General features: G+C 39.0%; 1 protein-coding gene across 1 annotated transcript in view; it reads right to left on the reverse strand.

Moving 5' to 3' along the window:
* MCCC2 (methylcrotonyl-CoA carboxylase subunit 2) overlaps positions 1-16,369 on the reverse strand; it is a 55,110-nt gene that overhangs the window by 31,571 nt on the left and 7,170 nt on the right. Inside the window, exons 3-6 of the mRNA XM_019728086.2 lie at positions 14,391-14,475; positions 12,548-12,649; positions 9,733-9,860; positions 8,025-8,137 (exon numbers count right to left, since the gene is read on the reverse strand). Of these exons, the coding sequence (XP_019583645.1) occupies positions 8,025-8,137; positions 9,733-9,860; positions 12,548-12,649; positions 14,391-14,475 (428 nt within the window). The remainder of the gene's footprint in view (positions 1-8,024; positions 8,138-9,732; positions 9,861-12,547; positions 12,650-14,390; positions 14,476-16,369) is intronic.

A 16,369-nucleotide genomic window follows, 5' to 3' on the forward strand; every position in this document is an offset into this window, starting at 1 on the left:
CACAATTAAGTAAGAATCTAGAAGGGGACAATTTTCAAAAGTAAGAAGTAAACAGGCATAGCAGGGTTCCAAGAAAACAACCAGAGAACAAAAGGAAAGAAGAGAACAGCCCTGTCAGCAAGTATTCCGAGACCAAGGATGGGCGTGGAGGTGGGGGGAGATGGAGGAGACCAACAAAGAGGAATCAGTCTGTCAAAATGTAGTAAGACAAAAATAAGGAAGATGTATGTCAACTCTATAGCAATAAAAAAATTTTTAAATGAGAGAAATGAAACTGAATGCCATCATGCCATCTGGGGATGGGGTAAGATATACCAGTTTAGTAGAAAAGTCTCACAAATGAATAGCTGACAAATTATTAGTACATGTATGACAGAGTTTTATCATATTCCAAAGGGCACTTCAGATGCATTTTCTCCACAGTACTTCCGAAACCAAAGAAATCAACAATCTACTTCTCTGCCACCAGCTAATAATGGCCCCCGATAATCCCTGACTCTGGGTATTCAAGTCCCGTGTGCTCTCGTCCCCTTGAGTGTGTGGAAGACATGGTGATGTGCTTCTATCCAATGGCAGTGCTACTTCTGCAATCAAGTTATGAGACTGCTTCTTCCATCCTCCTGGCCCTCTCTCTTACCCACTTGCTTGCTTGCTCCGATACAGCCAGCTGACATGGCAGGTGAGATGCTCTATGGAGAAACCCACATGGGAAGGAACCTGGTGAGGCCTCCAGCTAACAGCTCCTAAGAAACTGAGTGAGGCCTGCAAAGATCTAAATCCCGCCAACAACCACTTGAGCGAGTGAGGAAGAGAATCCTTCCCAGTCAAGCCTTGAGGTGACTGCAGCCATGGGAGAGACCCAGAGCTAGAAGACCCAGCTAGAAGAGTGCTCAGACTCCTGACCCATAGAAACTGCGAGATAATAAATGCTGTTGTTTTAAACTGCTCGATTTTGGGGTAATTTGTTCTGCAGCAATAGATAACTAATACAGAGATCAAAACCGTCTACTTTAAGTGATTGCAATTGAAGCACATCCGAAAACTTGGGACAGTCCGTTTACAGTACTTGGTTGTTGTTGCTCTTCAATGTATCTATCTATAAACCAGGTCCTGTATTCCAGATGGGAGACTGGCCATAGATAGAATTCTGTGCCATCCCAGACAGTGATGAAAACCAAGAGAAGGATATAGGTAAATCTTGAAACCGGTCACAAAAGACCACACATTGTATGATTCCATTATATAAAATGTCCAGAATAGGCAAGTGTATAGAGACAGAAAGTGGATTGGTGGTTGCCAGGGGCTGGAGAGACTAGACAGAAATGGGGAACAGCTACTAATGAATAAGGCATTTCCTTTTGGGGTGATAAAAATGTTCTAAAATTGATGCAACTCTGTGAATATCCTAAAAACCATTAAATTGTATATATTAAATAGGTAAATTGTCTGATATGTGAATTATATCTTAAAAGTTGTTACAATTTTTTTAAAAAAAGCAAAAGCTAGAGTTACTAAGTATACCAAGATCAAAATTCTCAAATTTACCATCAATACGAAAGGCTATTCCACTCAGACATACCTAACAAGAACAAAATTTAATATTGCTAAAGCAAATTCTGATACTAGGAATAAAAATTAAATAAAAGAGCACTGATAAGTCGCCATTTGTCATCATTTCATTCTGAGCCATTAGCTCACTCACAAAATAAAGTGAATGAGGTGTCCCAAGAGCTCTGCCACTGCGTCTGCTGCTGCTTCTCACAAAGCACAGGGACCCCATGGCCAAAACAGCACCGACGACTTCCCAAGTCCCAAAGCATCAGTCTGTGGTACAACAAAGATCTTACACTGGGCCATGCTGGACAAATGATCTGGAACCTCAGGAAGGAAATTCTGTTGTTTCCTCCACTAAAAGGATATAAGATGCTTGACTATAAACTATTACGACGACACTCAGAGGCGTGTGGGGGACACAACACAGCCACTGTACCAGGAGAGACCCTCCCCTGCATCAGGTCAACGGAGAACTCCCAACACCTGGACTAAGAGGCTACAATCCACCCCGTCACCAGTGAGGGGGGTCTGCTCTGTGACACGGACAAACCAAGAGATCCCGCTTGCAGGCTGAGGAAGGCCCTGGTGATTCCATAACTTGAATCAAGAAGACTAAGAATGATGTATACCTGACAGTAACAATATTTGTCATAACCACCACAGAAAGCACAAGCAGAATTTTTGAATAAATGAGATGCTACAAAACAGAGGTAAAAGTCTTTCAAAAACTTTAGACAAAATTTCATTACCCTCCAGGTCTTGTCTGAACAAATAGAGACTGGGTCTCATTGCACCCAAACCAAATTACAAAATGTTTGTCAGCAGTCTGCCCTATGGAAAGGGTCTCTGAAAGGGAGTCAAGAGGTTTTATACCGAATTCTAAAAACTGTGTGAACTCTAAACCTCCATCCTTCCCCTGAAAAATTGCAGAAGACCATCCAGTTCAAAGGCACACAGTGATATAAATGTATTATAACTTGGAGAGGGGGAAAGTCCCAGTTTGTTACTTGATGGAAAAGCCATTAAAAATATAACAATGTTTTTTAAATCTCTCATCTTCTTTTTCAATTCCAAGTAATTGTGGAAAGCAAATACTGCCTGTATCACATTTTTTTTCCTTCCTGTACTTGAAGAGCCGCCGTTAAAAAATAAAAGCCACAAAATACACATGTCCATTCTAGAGCTATCCAGTATTTAAGAACATTATCAACTATAGAGACTGCTCACACCACTGATTCTAGAATGCTCATGCTAATCTGTACTAACTGGATAGGCCGAAATGTACACGGAAAACAAAAAGTCCATCTTACCCAAAACATTGTGTTTCTTCCTCAATCTTTCTATCAGAGACTCAAAGCAATCAAACAGGCCCTATCTGGCTTCATGAACAGGTTGAAATGCATTTTTAAAGTAATATAATATACAGTGCCTGTCCTGACTAACCCCCAACAATCACCAATGTCTGAAGCAAAGAAAATAAATTTCAAAAACAATGAGCTAATGGGGGTGGCCGGTTAGCTCAGTTGGTTAGAGCGTGGTGCTAATAACACCAAGGTTGCCGGTTCCATCCCTGCGTGGGCCACTGTGAGCTGCGCCCTCCTTAAAAAAAAAAAGTGCTAAGCCAAGATGGGGAAGAGGGAAAGGATAAGGAAAGAGGAAAGGAGGAACACCTGAGAATAATTTTAAGTACATCTCCAAAAAGAGAATAGGCAGAAACACAAAGAAAAACAAGCGAAAGGCCTGAGGAGCTGCAACTAAACATGGCTCAGTGAATAATGCCTGTTTCAGAAGAAATAAACTATTAGTAAAAACAAAAACACATTGTTGCTGGTGTAGTAAGGATTACACTGAAACAAGGAAGAGAACTGATGCATCGGAACAAAAATCACTCTAGACTGGACTACCACTAGATCATAAAAATTAACGGTAATGTGAAACCTAAAAAAAATAAATACAAAGATCCCACTTTGGAAGACAAGTGTCTCACATTTAAAAAGCCAGCAACATGGAAACAATCAGGAAAACAGAAGAAGTGTATTTCCAAGGTCATCAGGCATGGATGGATCTGGGGAAGGCCCAGGAAAGGTATCCTCAGGACGTGAGAACCAAATATTAGGACAACCAGACATCAATACGCCATATCTTTAAACTTCAAAAACAAACAAGGCATCCTAAGACCTACCAGAAAGGAAGGAAAGATGGAACTCAAGAGAATACAAAGGTAATACTTCATTTAACTGTCTTTTCTCCTCGAGAGCAAAAACAAAAATTTTAAACATGGAAGACGTGTAGGAATCTGTCCACACTTTTACAACTGCAAAAATATAGAAAATAACAGAGGTCTGATTGTCAAAAGACACAGAACTTAGAAGTAGGATATGTGGATTTACAACAGGCAAGGTTAATAACATTAAATAAAAACCAACCCTGGGAAGGAAAACAGGAAATGGACCAGTAAGGAAGGCTGTGTTCACTATCAAAATGCACACGTAACATAACTGGAGTTATAAGGGACTGTTTATATAATAACATACAGAAATTGTTTTTATCACCCACCTAAAGCTAAGTCTTATATAAATAATAAAACAGTACAGTAAAATATGGGAAATAGAACTACTCAGTATGTCAGATATCACTTTAATAGTTATAAGGAGTTTCACTCTTTTGATAAATATTAAGTACCTTCTCAGGGAAATGTGTGAAGATATAAACATTCACCTAATATTGTCTCTAATCTCTAGTAGCTTAGAGTCTAGTGAGGGAAATTAGTTAGGATATATCTAGATAAAAGGGATAAATGCCATTAATAAGGTATAGCTCAAGAATTACGAGAGATGGGAGAAGGAAAAGATTACTTCCAGTAAGGGATTCTGGGAAGCTTTCCTGAAAAAGGTAACACCTGAGATGAGCCACGGAAAATGGGATGGAGACTTAGACCTCAAGAACCGGGGGAAAGCGGGCATGGCATGGACTCGGGCCGACAGTGATAAGAGGCCACGGTGCACAGGCACACCAGTGAGTGCGTCAGATTCACGGCAGCTTACAGGGGATGAGCAGTAAGGCTAGAAAGTTAGTTTACAACTAGATCACTAGGGGTCTTAAGTACCAGGCTAAGAAGTCTGAAGTTTGCGTTGTAGAAAATAGGGTTTGGAACCAAGGAACTAGACAAAGAATAACCTTGCAGTAATGTGTACAATGGACAGAAAAGGAGAGACTCGGCAGACAGGACACCAGGCCAGCATAGCCCGTGCCACAGGACAGTACCAGGACAGCTGGTAATGAAGGCCTGAACTACCCACGGTGACGAATGGAATGGAGAGGAAAAATCGATAGGACTTCATTCGCCAAAGGGTTTCTATGTGTTAATTATCTGCCCAGCATCAGAAAAGCTCCTGGGGATACAAAAATAAGGAAGATACTATATATATTTTTGACCTACAAGAATTAAGTAGGGGAAAAAGCAGAAAAGAGTCCAGGATGACATCAAAGTTTCAATCCTAAGGAAAAGAGCAAGAAGGAAGTACCATCAATAGAAAACAGGAACACAGGTGACGGAACAAAAACCAGCGGGGAAGCAAACATGCTCAGTGTCTAGTTTGAGCTGATGGTGCCAGCAGGAAATCCATAGAAACAGAAGCCCTAAGTGTAAGCAGAGGTGTGAAGGGAGGGCAGGACTAGAAAAGATCATTGAGGTGGCAGGTATGTCGTGAGATGTTATTAAACCATTAAGGTCAAGTTCTTGGGTGGGGTTGGGAGGATTAAATAGAGAGAGTGGGAGAATAAGGAAACCCCAGTGGCATGAAACCTAAGGAGACTCTCAGGAAAGGGAACAATGACGATACCGTGAGGTTGTGCCGAGTGAGAATCTGGTCTCTAGAAGGTTAGCAAGACCCTCTGTGGGCAGTAAGGCTGTAAGGAGGGCGAGCAGTCAGGAATAAAGATACTGGGCCAATCCTTAAGGAGTCTGGGAAGTCCAGGAAGGAGGGAAGCTTTGAGGACGAGCAGAAGCTAGAAACGGTCCTTTTCTTTTGGCATCATTTTTGGTACTTATTTTTCCTTTAAAAAAAGAGGACATCAACGTTAACTATTGGCTATAAGGAAAAAAGAATAAGTGGATGAGAAAATATTAAAGTAAAAGAGAGAAATGAGGTAAAGCACAAAAGAGGGGTTGATGTTAAGATTATAAGTGACAACTTTAGCCTTGGAGAAGAGGGACAATTCTTTCTGGGATAAAAGACTTCAGAGTAACAGTGTTTTCAATAGAAAGAGCAGCACTCACACATAGCCTGACTTTTTCAGTAAAGTACGTAGCAGTAGCTTCAGTGCAGATGTCACGTTTAGAGTTCATATACTGGGGGAAAGATCAGAACGGGCGCTATGAAGACTAGTATATAATAACAATTATTTTTTTTTTAATTTCAAGAGGTTCATAAGAATATCAAAAGGCAAATCTCAACCATAAACTTCCTATTAGAGAGCAATAGAAAAAATATGCTAAGAGTAGTGGCTCAGTTAAAGAAATACTGATGTGAAAATTTTTAGGGAACAAAAATAAAACAGGCGAAAGGAAGGAATTCAGTCAAATGCCCCTCAGGCATTTTAGATTTATTTTTTTTATCATAGGCAGGTATTGCTTATTCAAAAATATATGGACGCTTTTAATTTTAAAACGAAAAATATATGGATCCTTTTAATTTTAAAACGACCTGTTTTTAAAGCACTTGAAGCTTTAGGTTCCACAGGAGCAGAGACCCTACCTGATTTTATTCACCAGCATAGTACCGGCTTACAGTAGGTTCTCCATAAATAGTATTTGTTAATTGTTGGTTGATGTTTTATATAGTTTCCACAAAAGCTACATGAACAAAAAAAGAACTAAAAATGAAATTGCAAGGTGACAGAGGTCTGCAGTGGGTGGAATAATGGTCCCAACAAAGATATGTCCACACCCAAATCCCCAGAACCTAGGAATGTGACTTTATTTGGAAAGAGCCTGCAGATATAATTAAGGATCTTGAGATGAGATCAGCCAGGATTAGCCGGGTGGGCCCTCCATCTAATGACAAGTGTCCTTATAAGAGAGGGAAGAGGACACACAGACACACAAAGGAGAAGGCGTGTGAAGAGTGAGGCAGAGATGGGGGTCATGAAGCCACAAGGCAAAGGAACACCTGGAGCCACCGGAAGCTGTAAGAGGCAGGAAGAGTCTCCCTTAGAGACTCTCAGGGAGCATGGTCCTGCCACCACCTTGACTTCAGACTTCTAGCCTCCAGAACGTGAGAGAATACATTTTTTTCAGTTAAGCCACTCAGTTGGTAGTAATTCATTATATCAGTCCTAGGAAACTAATGCAAGGTTAGTACAGCTATATAAATTATAATATCAGATTAAATGGGCTAACCTCCCCTATAAAACAAAAGATCACAATAACAATTTCATACCAGATAATGGAAGAGCCATTTATGCAAAATTAAGCAAAGCTGGTTTCTATTTAGATAAATAAAGCATAGAGATATAGGCAAGGTCACTGCACAACAGTAAAATATATAATAATAGTAACAACATACCCTATTGATAGAAAAGAAAAAAGAAGAGATGTAGTCATTGCAAGTGAAGACAAATTAGAAGATTAATAAAAATATTACAAACTTAAGAAATCCAGTAACAACATAAACAAAGGAGTAGCATCAGTATTATGAAATATTTCAAACATGTAAAAACGATTAGAGAAAAATAAAATAAATATCCTTTCACCTAATGCCAAATCTTAATAAATCTTGACAATCGGCCAAATTTAAATGATACTTTTAAGGAATAAAGTATTTCAGATATAACTGAAGCCTCTACATACCTCCTACCTGACCCCTTTTTCCTCCCTCCCACCTCAAAGGTAATCATTGTTTTAAAGCTAAGTGTATCATTCACATGTACATGTTTAGCCATAAATAACACAGTATTATTTGATATATTTAAGCTTTACATATGTAACAATTGGCTGTATATTTATTCCACTATTTTTTTCTCAACATACTTTTGAGACTTATTTACGTTGATGCATGCAATTCTAGTTCATTCACTTTAACAGCTAAAAATTGTATTATTAATCTCCCATTAACGATCATTTAGGTTGCTGTTTAACTTTTGCTGTAACAAACAATACTACAACTTTCTTGTACATATCTCCTCACACATTTCAACAGTGTCCAGCGTTTCAAGAGTCCAGTCCTAAAAAAATGATTACTCAGTGCCCATTCTTTTTAAAAACTCTTTTCCTTTGGTGGATAACCTTTATAACAGTATAAGTGTATTCCCATAATTAACAAAAGTATCTAACTAGAGGTAACCTTAAGATATTTTCTACGGAAAAAAACTAAACCCTGAATTAACTTCTGTTTTAAGTTATCTCAGAGTACCTACTTAGCAAAGTCACTTGGAGCAAAAAGCAATATATCTCATTAATGAGAAATTACCTGTGCAATATTTTTAGAAGACATAATTGCCTGATTATAAAATATACGGCCAAAGTGATCTCGATCTGCAAATTCCTCTGCTTGTCGAGGTAAGTTTGCCCCTCCTGAATCAACTGAAGACAAGAGAAATGACAGAAATAAATACATCTCTATGAACAAAATATGCGACACACAGGAAGACTTGTATCAATGACAGCAGCAGTTCTTAATCTCATTCACAAAAAACTTGCCCTATCATTCTAAACTATCCTGCAGCACCTTTCTCCAATCCCCCAATGCCACCAAAAGGATTCCGTTTTCCTCAAATCCATTTGGCTCTCCTACCCCTGCACAAAACTCCACTTGAAATGTGTAGGCCATTCTCTCCTTTGAGGACCAGCTGAAGCCCCAGAAACACCATATATGCTTAACCAGTTCAGCTAAAAAAAAGTATCTCTCTTTTAAATCAATACAAAAACCTCCTATGCAATTCATGTGACACTTTATCACATACAGCCTTTGGGTATTGTTTTTACTGCAGATTAGAGTAGTGGATAAGAATGTCAGCTGAGTTCAAAACAGAGCTTAGTGACTGTATACAGGCCTGTTTCCTAGACCTTCTATGTCTTGGTTTCCTCATCTGTGAAATGAAGGTACCAACAGTAGCTATCCCATACAGTTGTTACTGGGATAACATGAAATAATGTGTGTAATGCACTTAGTTCAGCACATATTGTGAATGCACACAGTAAAGCTACAAAGTTAGCTAGTCCTATACCGATCACTTTTGGATACAACCGTGAGGCTCTGATTGTTAACAGATACATTATATCCTGACTCCTATCAAGACAGAAACAACATAATACTCTTCCCAGCATCCCCCACAGTGTTTGCACAGCACCTGCAAGCAGCAGGGCCTCATTTGCTGTATTCTACATGTGCAAAGTACTTCACAGTGTAAGTCAACCAGGTAAATTCACTTTCGTAGGGAAAAAAAAATCTCTGCATCAGTACCTATTCAAATACCCACATAAATGAACAACATATATTTGCGTGTTACCAAACTAAACCAATCTCCATCCAGAAGTGGCAATTCCATACTACCTTGCTTTGATATTCTTTTTTGAAACATCCTCAGATTTAAATCTATTTTAATTTTAAACATAAATATATTTTTATTGAAAATTAAATTTCCTTACTAGATTTATTGGGGTGATCACTTTGTAATGTCCAATCAATATTAATGTCTAATCACTATGTTGTATACCTGAAACTAATATGATATTGTATGTCAACTATAATAGAAAAATAAATTTTAAAAAATTAAATTTCTTTAATATCTGCTCAAATTATAAACACACTCAAACATTTAACATAGCATCTGGCACTCAAGAGATCCATAAATATTAGCCACTATTTGTTCATAGTTTGAACCCATTATGGTTAACAGAAAAACAAAATATATAGAAGAAAAGAAAATACACGTGCAGAGAAAAAACTGGCATGCACCAAAATACTGTCAGAGGTTATTCCTCAGTGATGTTATTATGGGTAGTTCTTGTTTACTTTATTTCCCAGCGTTTCCAACACAAAACATGCATTTCTTTTGTAATAATGGGAGAAACGAACAGTTATAAATACTAATTGATAACGTCATATAAATAGCCTTCTAAACAGTCTTATATTTTACCAGCTAAAAATAGTTTATTTTACAACTACTGTGACTTACCCAAGTAGATGCAAGGGAGCCTGTTTTGCATTGCAATTTCTTGTGCCCGTAAATGTTTTTTCACAGTCACTGGGTAATAGGTACCTCCTTTGACGGTGGCATCGTTGGCAACAATCATGCATTCTACTCTGAAAGGCAGAAATTTCATTGGAAAGAGAATGAGAGATTTCTTCAAAGTTAAAGGCCAACGACATCACATTCCATGACACTCCAATGCCACCTTCAACTTCTAGTACATATCACCAATGACAGTCATTATATCATAATCTTGGGATACCAAAGCAAGATTTAATCACAATTCATACATTCATTTATATAATATAAAATGATCACTTTTAACAAGTTTACAAACTCACACTTGATTTTTATAGTCATCAGTCCTATATTAGTAGTGAAAAATTAACACCCTAAGCCACATTTCATAATGCTTATTTGAATAAAAGGGTATTTGAACAAGACAATAAAAATAAAAAAATCCAAGTCTCAAGGGTGAGAAAACCCATCATAATAAACCTTCAAGTTTCCTTTAAGGAAGGTACTTTGCAAAAATGAAAACTAACCCATCACGAGTATTTCTTTTCATGTTTTCAAAAGTTCACCACTACTGCCATATGCTTTTCTATAAAACTAAAAGAAGTTTAAAATACACCATTTATCTTTCTCAAAGTGACAACAGATGCAAACTTTAAAATAGTATATTGGAAACATACACTACAACGTGCCCTTTCTCTGCAAAACCATGCTGTTGGGTACCTCAGCCCACAAGTCACACACTGAGCAGCAGAGTGGGGAACGCGGGCGGTCAGTTAGGGAAAATTGCTTAACCTGTCAGGAAACCTGAAGATCAGAGGTTCACTTGAAACTTGAAAGAACAGTGTGCTCTTTACAAAACTTAATCTTCTTTATATTGATGATGTTTCTGCAATCGCACTTTATAGTCTCTAGAATTCTAAAAACTAACTCATTGAATCTCTGTTGAAAGTAGAGAACAGGAACTGAGCGCACAGCCTGTTGGGCTCATGCTGTGCTTCTGGACTAGGGTACAAGGCCTGCAGAGCTCTCCACAGCGTAACAGGGCTCCTCTCCCTGGAGCATCAATTGTATTCATTAGAACTGTGGACAGGGGAAAAAGGGGCTCTGGAAAGTAACCTCACAGGGGGATCTGATCATAAATTCCTAACTGGGCAAGCCAGAGCAGGCAGTCACACCCCAGGCATAAACTTTTTAGTAAAAAGTTTATCTTTGCCTTAAGCAAGCTCTGTCCATTGTTTCTATGCATCTAGGTGAACACACCTTTGAAATAAACTGTAACCACCCTCCAAAAAAAGCACACAATCTTGTTAGGTATCCTGTAATCAAATCCCCACCTTGCTTTTTCCCACCTCCATGTAATCTTCCTAAATTCCTTCCTTCATTTCAAATGTATTTTTAAAGAGCTGCAAACCTGTCATTCTCTGGAGCATTCGAGATAGTGTTTCCCGGCATATGTTTGTCTCAAACAAACTCTTAGATAAATCCTCTACAAGTTTGGACATTTCTTACCTGGACAGGTCATATAAAGCCTTTTTCCATGACTGGAATGCAAATTTTTAATTACTTTAACATTAAACAAACTAGACTTGGAAGGGAATTTAGGCTTAGGGCTGGCGGCTGGGCCAGGGCCCCATATCTCCAGGACTGTGGTCACACTTCCCTGCCCTGCGGTGCTGCAGGAAAAGCTTAAGAAGCTCTGGTGATGGGCGGAGACCAGGCTGTGAAGTCAATCAAAGCTTGGCTGCAATTCTGGCTCTGCCACTTGCTACGTACATGACCTTGAACAAGTGACACAGCCACTGTTACTCTACTATTAAAAGGTCACAGACACGTTACAGAATGAGAAACAAAATCAGTCCAGAAAAGTACCGTATTGTACATCTATTGGTTTGCCTATCCAGCATTTCTTATTTTGGCAACAGAATGAAACTTTCTTTCAGAAACCGGCTCTTCTCTATTTTTAACCCATGTGGGTGGAACTGACCCCAAAGCCCATCTTCAAAGATGGGCACAGGAACCAGGCCTTCTACTCAGAGTCCACACTGTGACCGGAAATGGGCTCGGAGTCCACCTGCCTAAGGTCAAAGCTGAGCTTTTCCAGTGGCTTGACCTTGGACAAGTTATTTCACACTCTCAACAGTTCCTATATCTGCAGAACGATGATGACAGTAACACTCTTTCTCACAGATCTGTGGTGAGGATGAAAACAACTAATCAGCGGGAAGTGTTTGTCACAGTGCCGGGCATGGTAACTTCACAGAAAACATGAGATCATACACAAATATATACAAATGCATTTAACATCTAGATTCCCTAAGTCCACAGTGGTTTGAGAACACCGACTCCAGGGGCCCACCCCCAGAATGTGACTTAGTGCCTCTTGGGAAGACCTGATAATCTACATTTCTAACAAGTTCTCAGGTGATGCTGATGCCACTTTGGAGAGCTACTCCTTACTTAGAGAGCTACTCCTCTAAGACAGTGGTTTCCTCCCTAGATGTAAAGAGATCACGTGGAGCCTGGAAAACCATACAAGCCAAGCTCACACCTGGAGGTCTGGATTGGGACCCTGGGATCTTTGCTAGTGTTTTTTTCCCCTCAATTTTTGTCTCTAAAGCTCCACAGATGAATCTAATACATGTCTCCATAGAAAGCTTCAGTCCTAAATAACATCAATAGCATAAAATTTGCATGCTAATATGCAAAGCAGTGAGTGGTGAATGCCTGTGCCTTGTCAATCTTCTTCCTGACCCACAAGATTGAGTGTAAGTAGAATACTCACCCTGATACTCTCCCAATGCCTGTAATAATGCCACCTGCAGGGACCTCCTCATTACCATATAACTGGTAACCTGCAAACTGGGATAATTCCAGAAATGGAGACCTGAGGGGAAGAAAGGATATTGTTTGGATTAATGTCATTTTATATATATATATATATATATTATACCTATAAATATATATACACCTATATTTATAGGTATAATATATATATACACATTATATATATATATATATATATATATATATATGTATATAAACGGTTACATGTGGAATAAGAAGATATTTTTCTTTAATGAGTCAATGTTTCAAATATGCATGTTGTATATAAAATCTACAAAAAGAAGAATATCTAAAACAAAATCTAGAGTGAATACTGTGGGGATTTATAAGGTATAGCCATACAACAGAACACTAGGTACTTATTTTAAAAGATGCTGTACAAATGTATTTATTAATACAGAAAAAGAATAGCACCTAAAACTGACGTAGCACTTACCATGTGCCAGGCTCTCTTCCAGGACTGTTAGACACCTAACTCATTTACTCCTAAGAACTATCTCTAAGGCAGATCCTATTATGATCCTTAGTGACTGATAAATACACTGAAACACAAAGATTAAGTGACTTGTCTAAAGTCACACACCTCGCGAAGTGACTGAGCTGGGTTTTAATAGCAATCTAGGACCAGGTTCTTACCTACTATATTATTCTAGCTCGCTCTTACTTAAATGTTCAAGATACAGTAAGTGGGGGGGAAGGTTATAAAACCTCACATTTAGTATGATTACATTTTTCTTTTAAAAAAACAACGTGTCTAATACACATATGAATAAACAGGGTCTAGAAGGACATATGCTGGGTGTTACTAGCAGTGTTTGCCTCTGGGATGGGTGTGTGCATGGATGTCATGAAAAGTACTTTTGGAATCTTCATTTCCTTCTCTCCACCACCACACAAGCCAGTCCTTCAGGAAATCCCACTGGGCCAACTCTCTTGGCAACACACCCAGAACCTGCCATTCTCATCATCTCCACTACTGGTACCCTTGTCCAAGCCACCAACATGTCTCTCTTGAATCACTTCAGTTGCCCTCTAACTGGCCTCAGTGCTCCCACCCTTGCTACCCAGTCTACTCACAACATAGCAGCCAGAATAACCCTTTCCAAACATTAAAAAGCCCACAAAAGCTCCCCATTTCTCTCAGAGTATGAGTGAAAACTCTTACACTGGCCTATACAAGATCTTACGTGCCCCATCTCCTAGGTACCACTCTGTCCTTCCTGTCCCATACCCAACTACGCGGGCCTCCTGGCTCCTTGGGCATATCAGCATATCCAGCACATTCCCACCTCAGGGCCTTGTACTGGCCATTTCCTCTGCCTGCAACATTCTTTCCCCAGTATTTGCAGGGCTCTCTCTCTTCAGTCCTTCAAATCTTTGCTCAAACGTCACCTTCTCAATGAGGCCTACCCTCATCACCCTGTTTAAAATTGCAACTTGACCTTCATCTGTTGATCCCTTACTCTAGTCTACCTTTTCTTCTTCCCATGACATTTACCAGTTTTAACATACTGCATAATTTACGATGTGTATCATTTATTTTCAATGTCCTTCTGCTACAATGTAAACCCCAGTTGGGCAAGAATCTTTGTCTATTTTGTTCATTGAGTATTCCTAGCACCCCACCTGGAACAGTGCCTGACACATAGTAGTCTCTCAATAAACATCTGTTGTTGAATCGGATACTAAGAACCAGAATTTAAAATCACTGATTTATAAAACTGTCTAAGAAAGTACCATGGAATAGACAACACAGAGTTAGGACTTCGGTATATACCAACCCTGGGTCCAAAAGACCATCGACTCTTTCTCTGGGTAACAGTTTTCCTCTTGATATGTGACGTTCTCGGGCTTTCTCACCACCTCCTATGATAAATTAGGATATGATAAAACAGGATTGGATTAGAATGATATAAAAGGTCTCCATTTAACTTAATGCCAGAAAAACATATAACACTCGATCCAAAATATAGAGCTTTTAAAAGTTCAACGTATCCTGTGAGAAATGGCTAATTTTTCAGATCACTCACTTTTACAAGCTGCCAATTTTCTGAAGTAAATAATTAAAGTGGCGTTTTTTAAAAGTCAATCTATTCCTAATTTCACAGCATATCATACACTTTCTGAATTAACTAATAATTACTTAAAGAAATAATATAGTATTTTCTCTGCAACTCACGCATTGCAAACACTGCCTCATCTCCACATTTATTAAATACCTACTCCAAATATCTAACACTGTGCTGCATGACATTTGAAAAATTCCTAACTTCCTCTGTACCAGGTAAACAGCACTATTTTAGAAATGACTTCCATGATAAGCACAGCAAAACTTACCTAGGGGGGCCATTAGTGACCCATAACTTTTTAGACTGTCTCCAAACTGGAGAGAATTTAACACCCTATGCAGCAGTTTAAAAGTCCCCTTTTTTTGTTAGTGTCTTGACTCAGAGACTGTCTTTGGTGCTTTCTGACGTTGTTCCACACAAAGAAAATTACAATAATTTAAGAGTCCGCTGAGGTAGCCTGATGCAGCTGTTTGGTGCGAGAGGTACACCCAACCTCACCCACCTGGGAGCTGTGGGCTCCGGGGCTTGGGAATACCAATAACCCACTCTCAGCAACCAAGGTAACAGATCAGGAGGATCAAACTGTACCTTAAAATGCTTATTTTTCCCTGTTGCCCAAGAAGTTCATCCTAATATACTCTGTCTAACAAAATGTTCAGCTATTTAAGAAAGCTGTTTCTTTGCTTTTTAAGTGAGAAAATAAGTCATATCTATTTCAAATAAGGTTCCAAGTATAACTGTATTTTTCAAACCAGTACTCTTTCCTGTATCTAAGGGGTTTTTTTTTTCCTGAAGAAGTGGATGGCATACTTTTAAGATTAAATCTGCCTTAAAGTTACAAATAATTCTGGAAGGGAAAGATTTAGATATAAAATAGTGTAATCAAGCCAACGCTTTTCTTGTTTCTCCCAACCACAGTTAACTCAGAGTTCCCTACTGAAGTGCATTTAAGGGTACGAGAGGGAGACAGGGAGAGGGTGACAAAGGGGCAGAGGAAATTTCTGGGAGTGAAACGTTCATTGAGCCAATTGCGGTGATGGTTTCATGGGTGCATACATCTGTCAAAACGCAAAGTGCGCTCTTTAAATGATGCAGTTCATCATATGTAAATTACACCTTAACACAGCTGCTTAAAAATAAATAGTAAAAGAAAAATGAACTCAAAGCACTGTAAGGAAGGCCAGGCCCCCTGGTGAGGGTCTTTGGGAGTCAGGTGATGTAAGTGCCCACTAAGGGGCTTAGCAGGGGAAGGGGTCTGAGGGGAGGTGGGATGACAACAAGATGATAAAAAAAATTTAAGTACTTAAGACAACATCATTCTTTCTTAATTCTGCCTAGAGATTGAATTTGCAACTTGGAACATGTAGTGAATTCTGGGTTTATTAAGGAAAAACAGAAAGTGAGTGATCTGGTTATCCTGAGGCAGATTCTCAGAATTAAGGTCTTCTGGCGTTTAAACTTGCCTCCGAGATGTGGACCTGACAAAACAACAGCAAGACACAACATCTTACTTTTCCAAGGATTATTCTCAAAGATTTTGTGTTAATGATCTCCATTCCCACAAACTCAGAGCCAGAAAAGCTAGTTTCCTTCTATCTCATTCACCATACTGCGTCGTTTCTGAGACATACAGTTTGCTCACATTTAAAGATCCCTGAAATGAGAAAGCATTTTACAGTTTGTAGCATCTT

Source organism: Rhinolophus sinicus, linkage group LG03 (genome assembly GCF_036562045.2).
Source record: "Rhinolophus sinicus isolate RSC01 linkage group LG03, ASM3656204v1, whole genome shotgun sequence".
In the NCBI taxonomy this organism is placed as follows: Eukaryota; Metazoa; Chordata; class Mammalia; order Chiroptera; family Rhinolophidae; genus Rhinolophus; species Rhinolophus sinicus.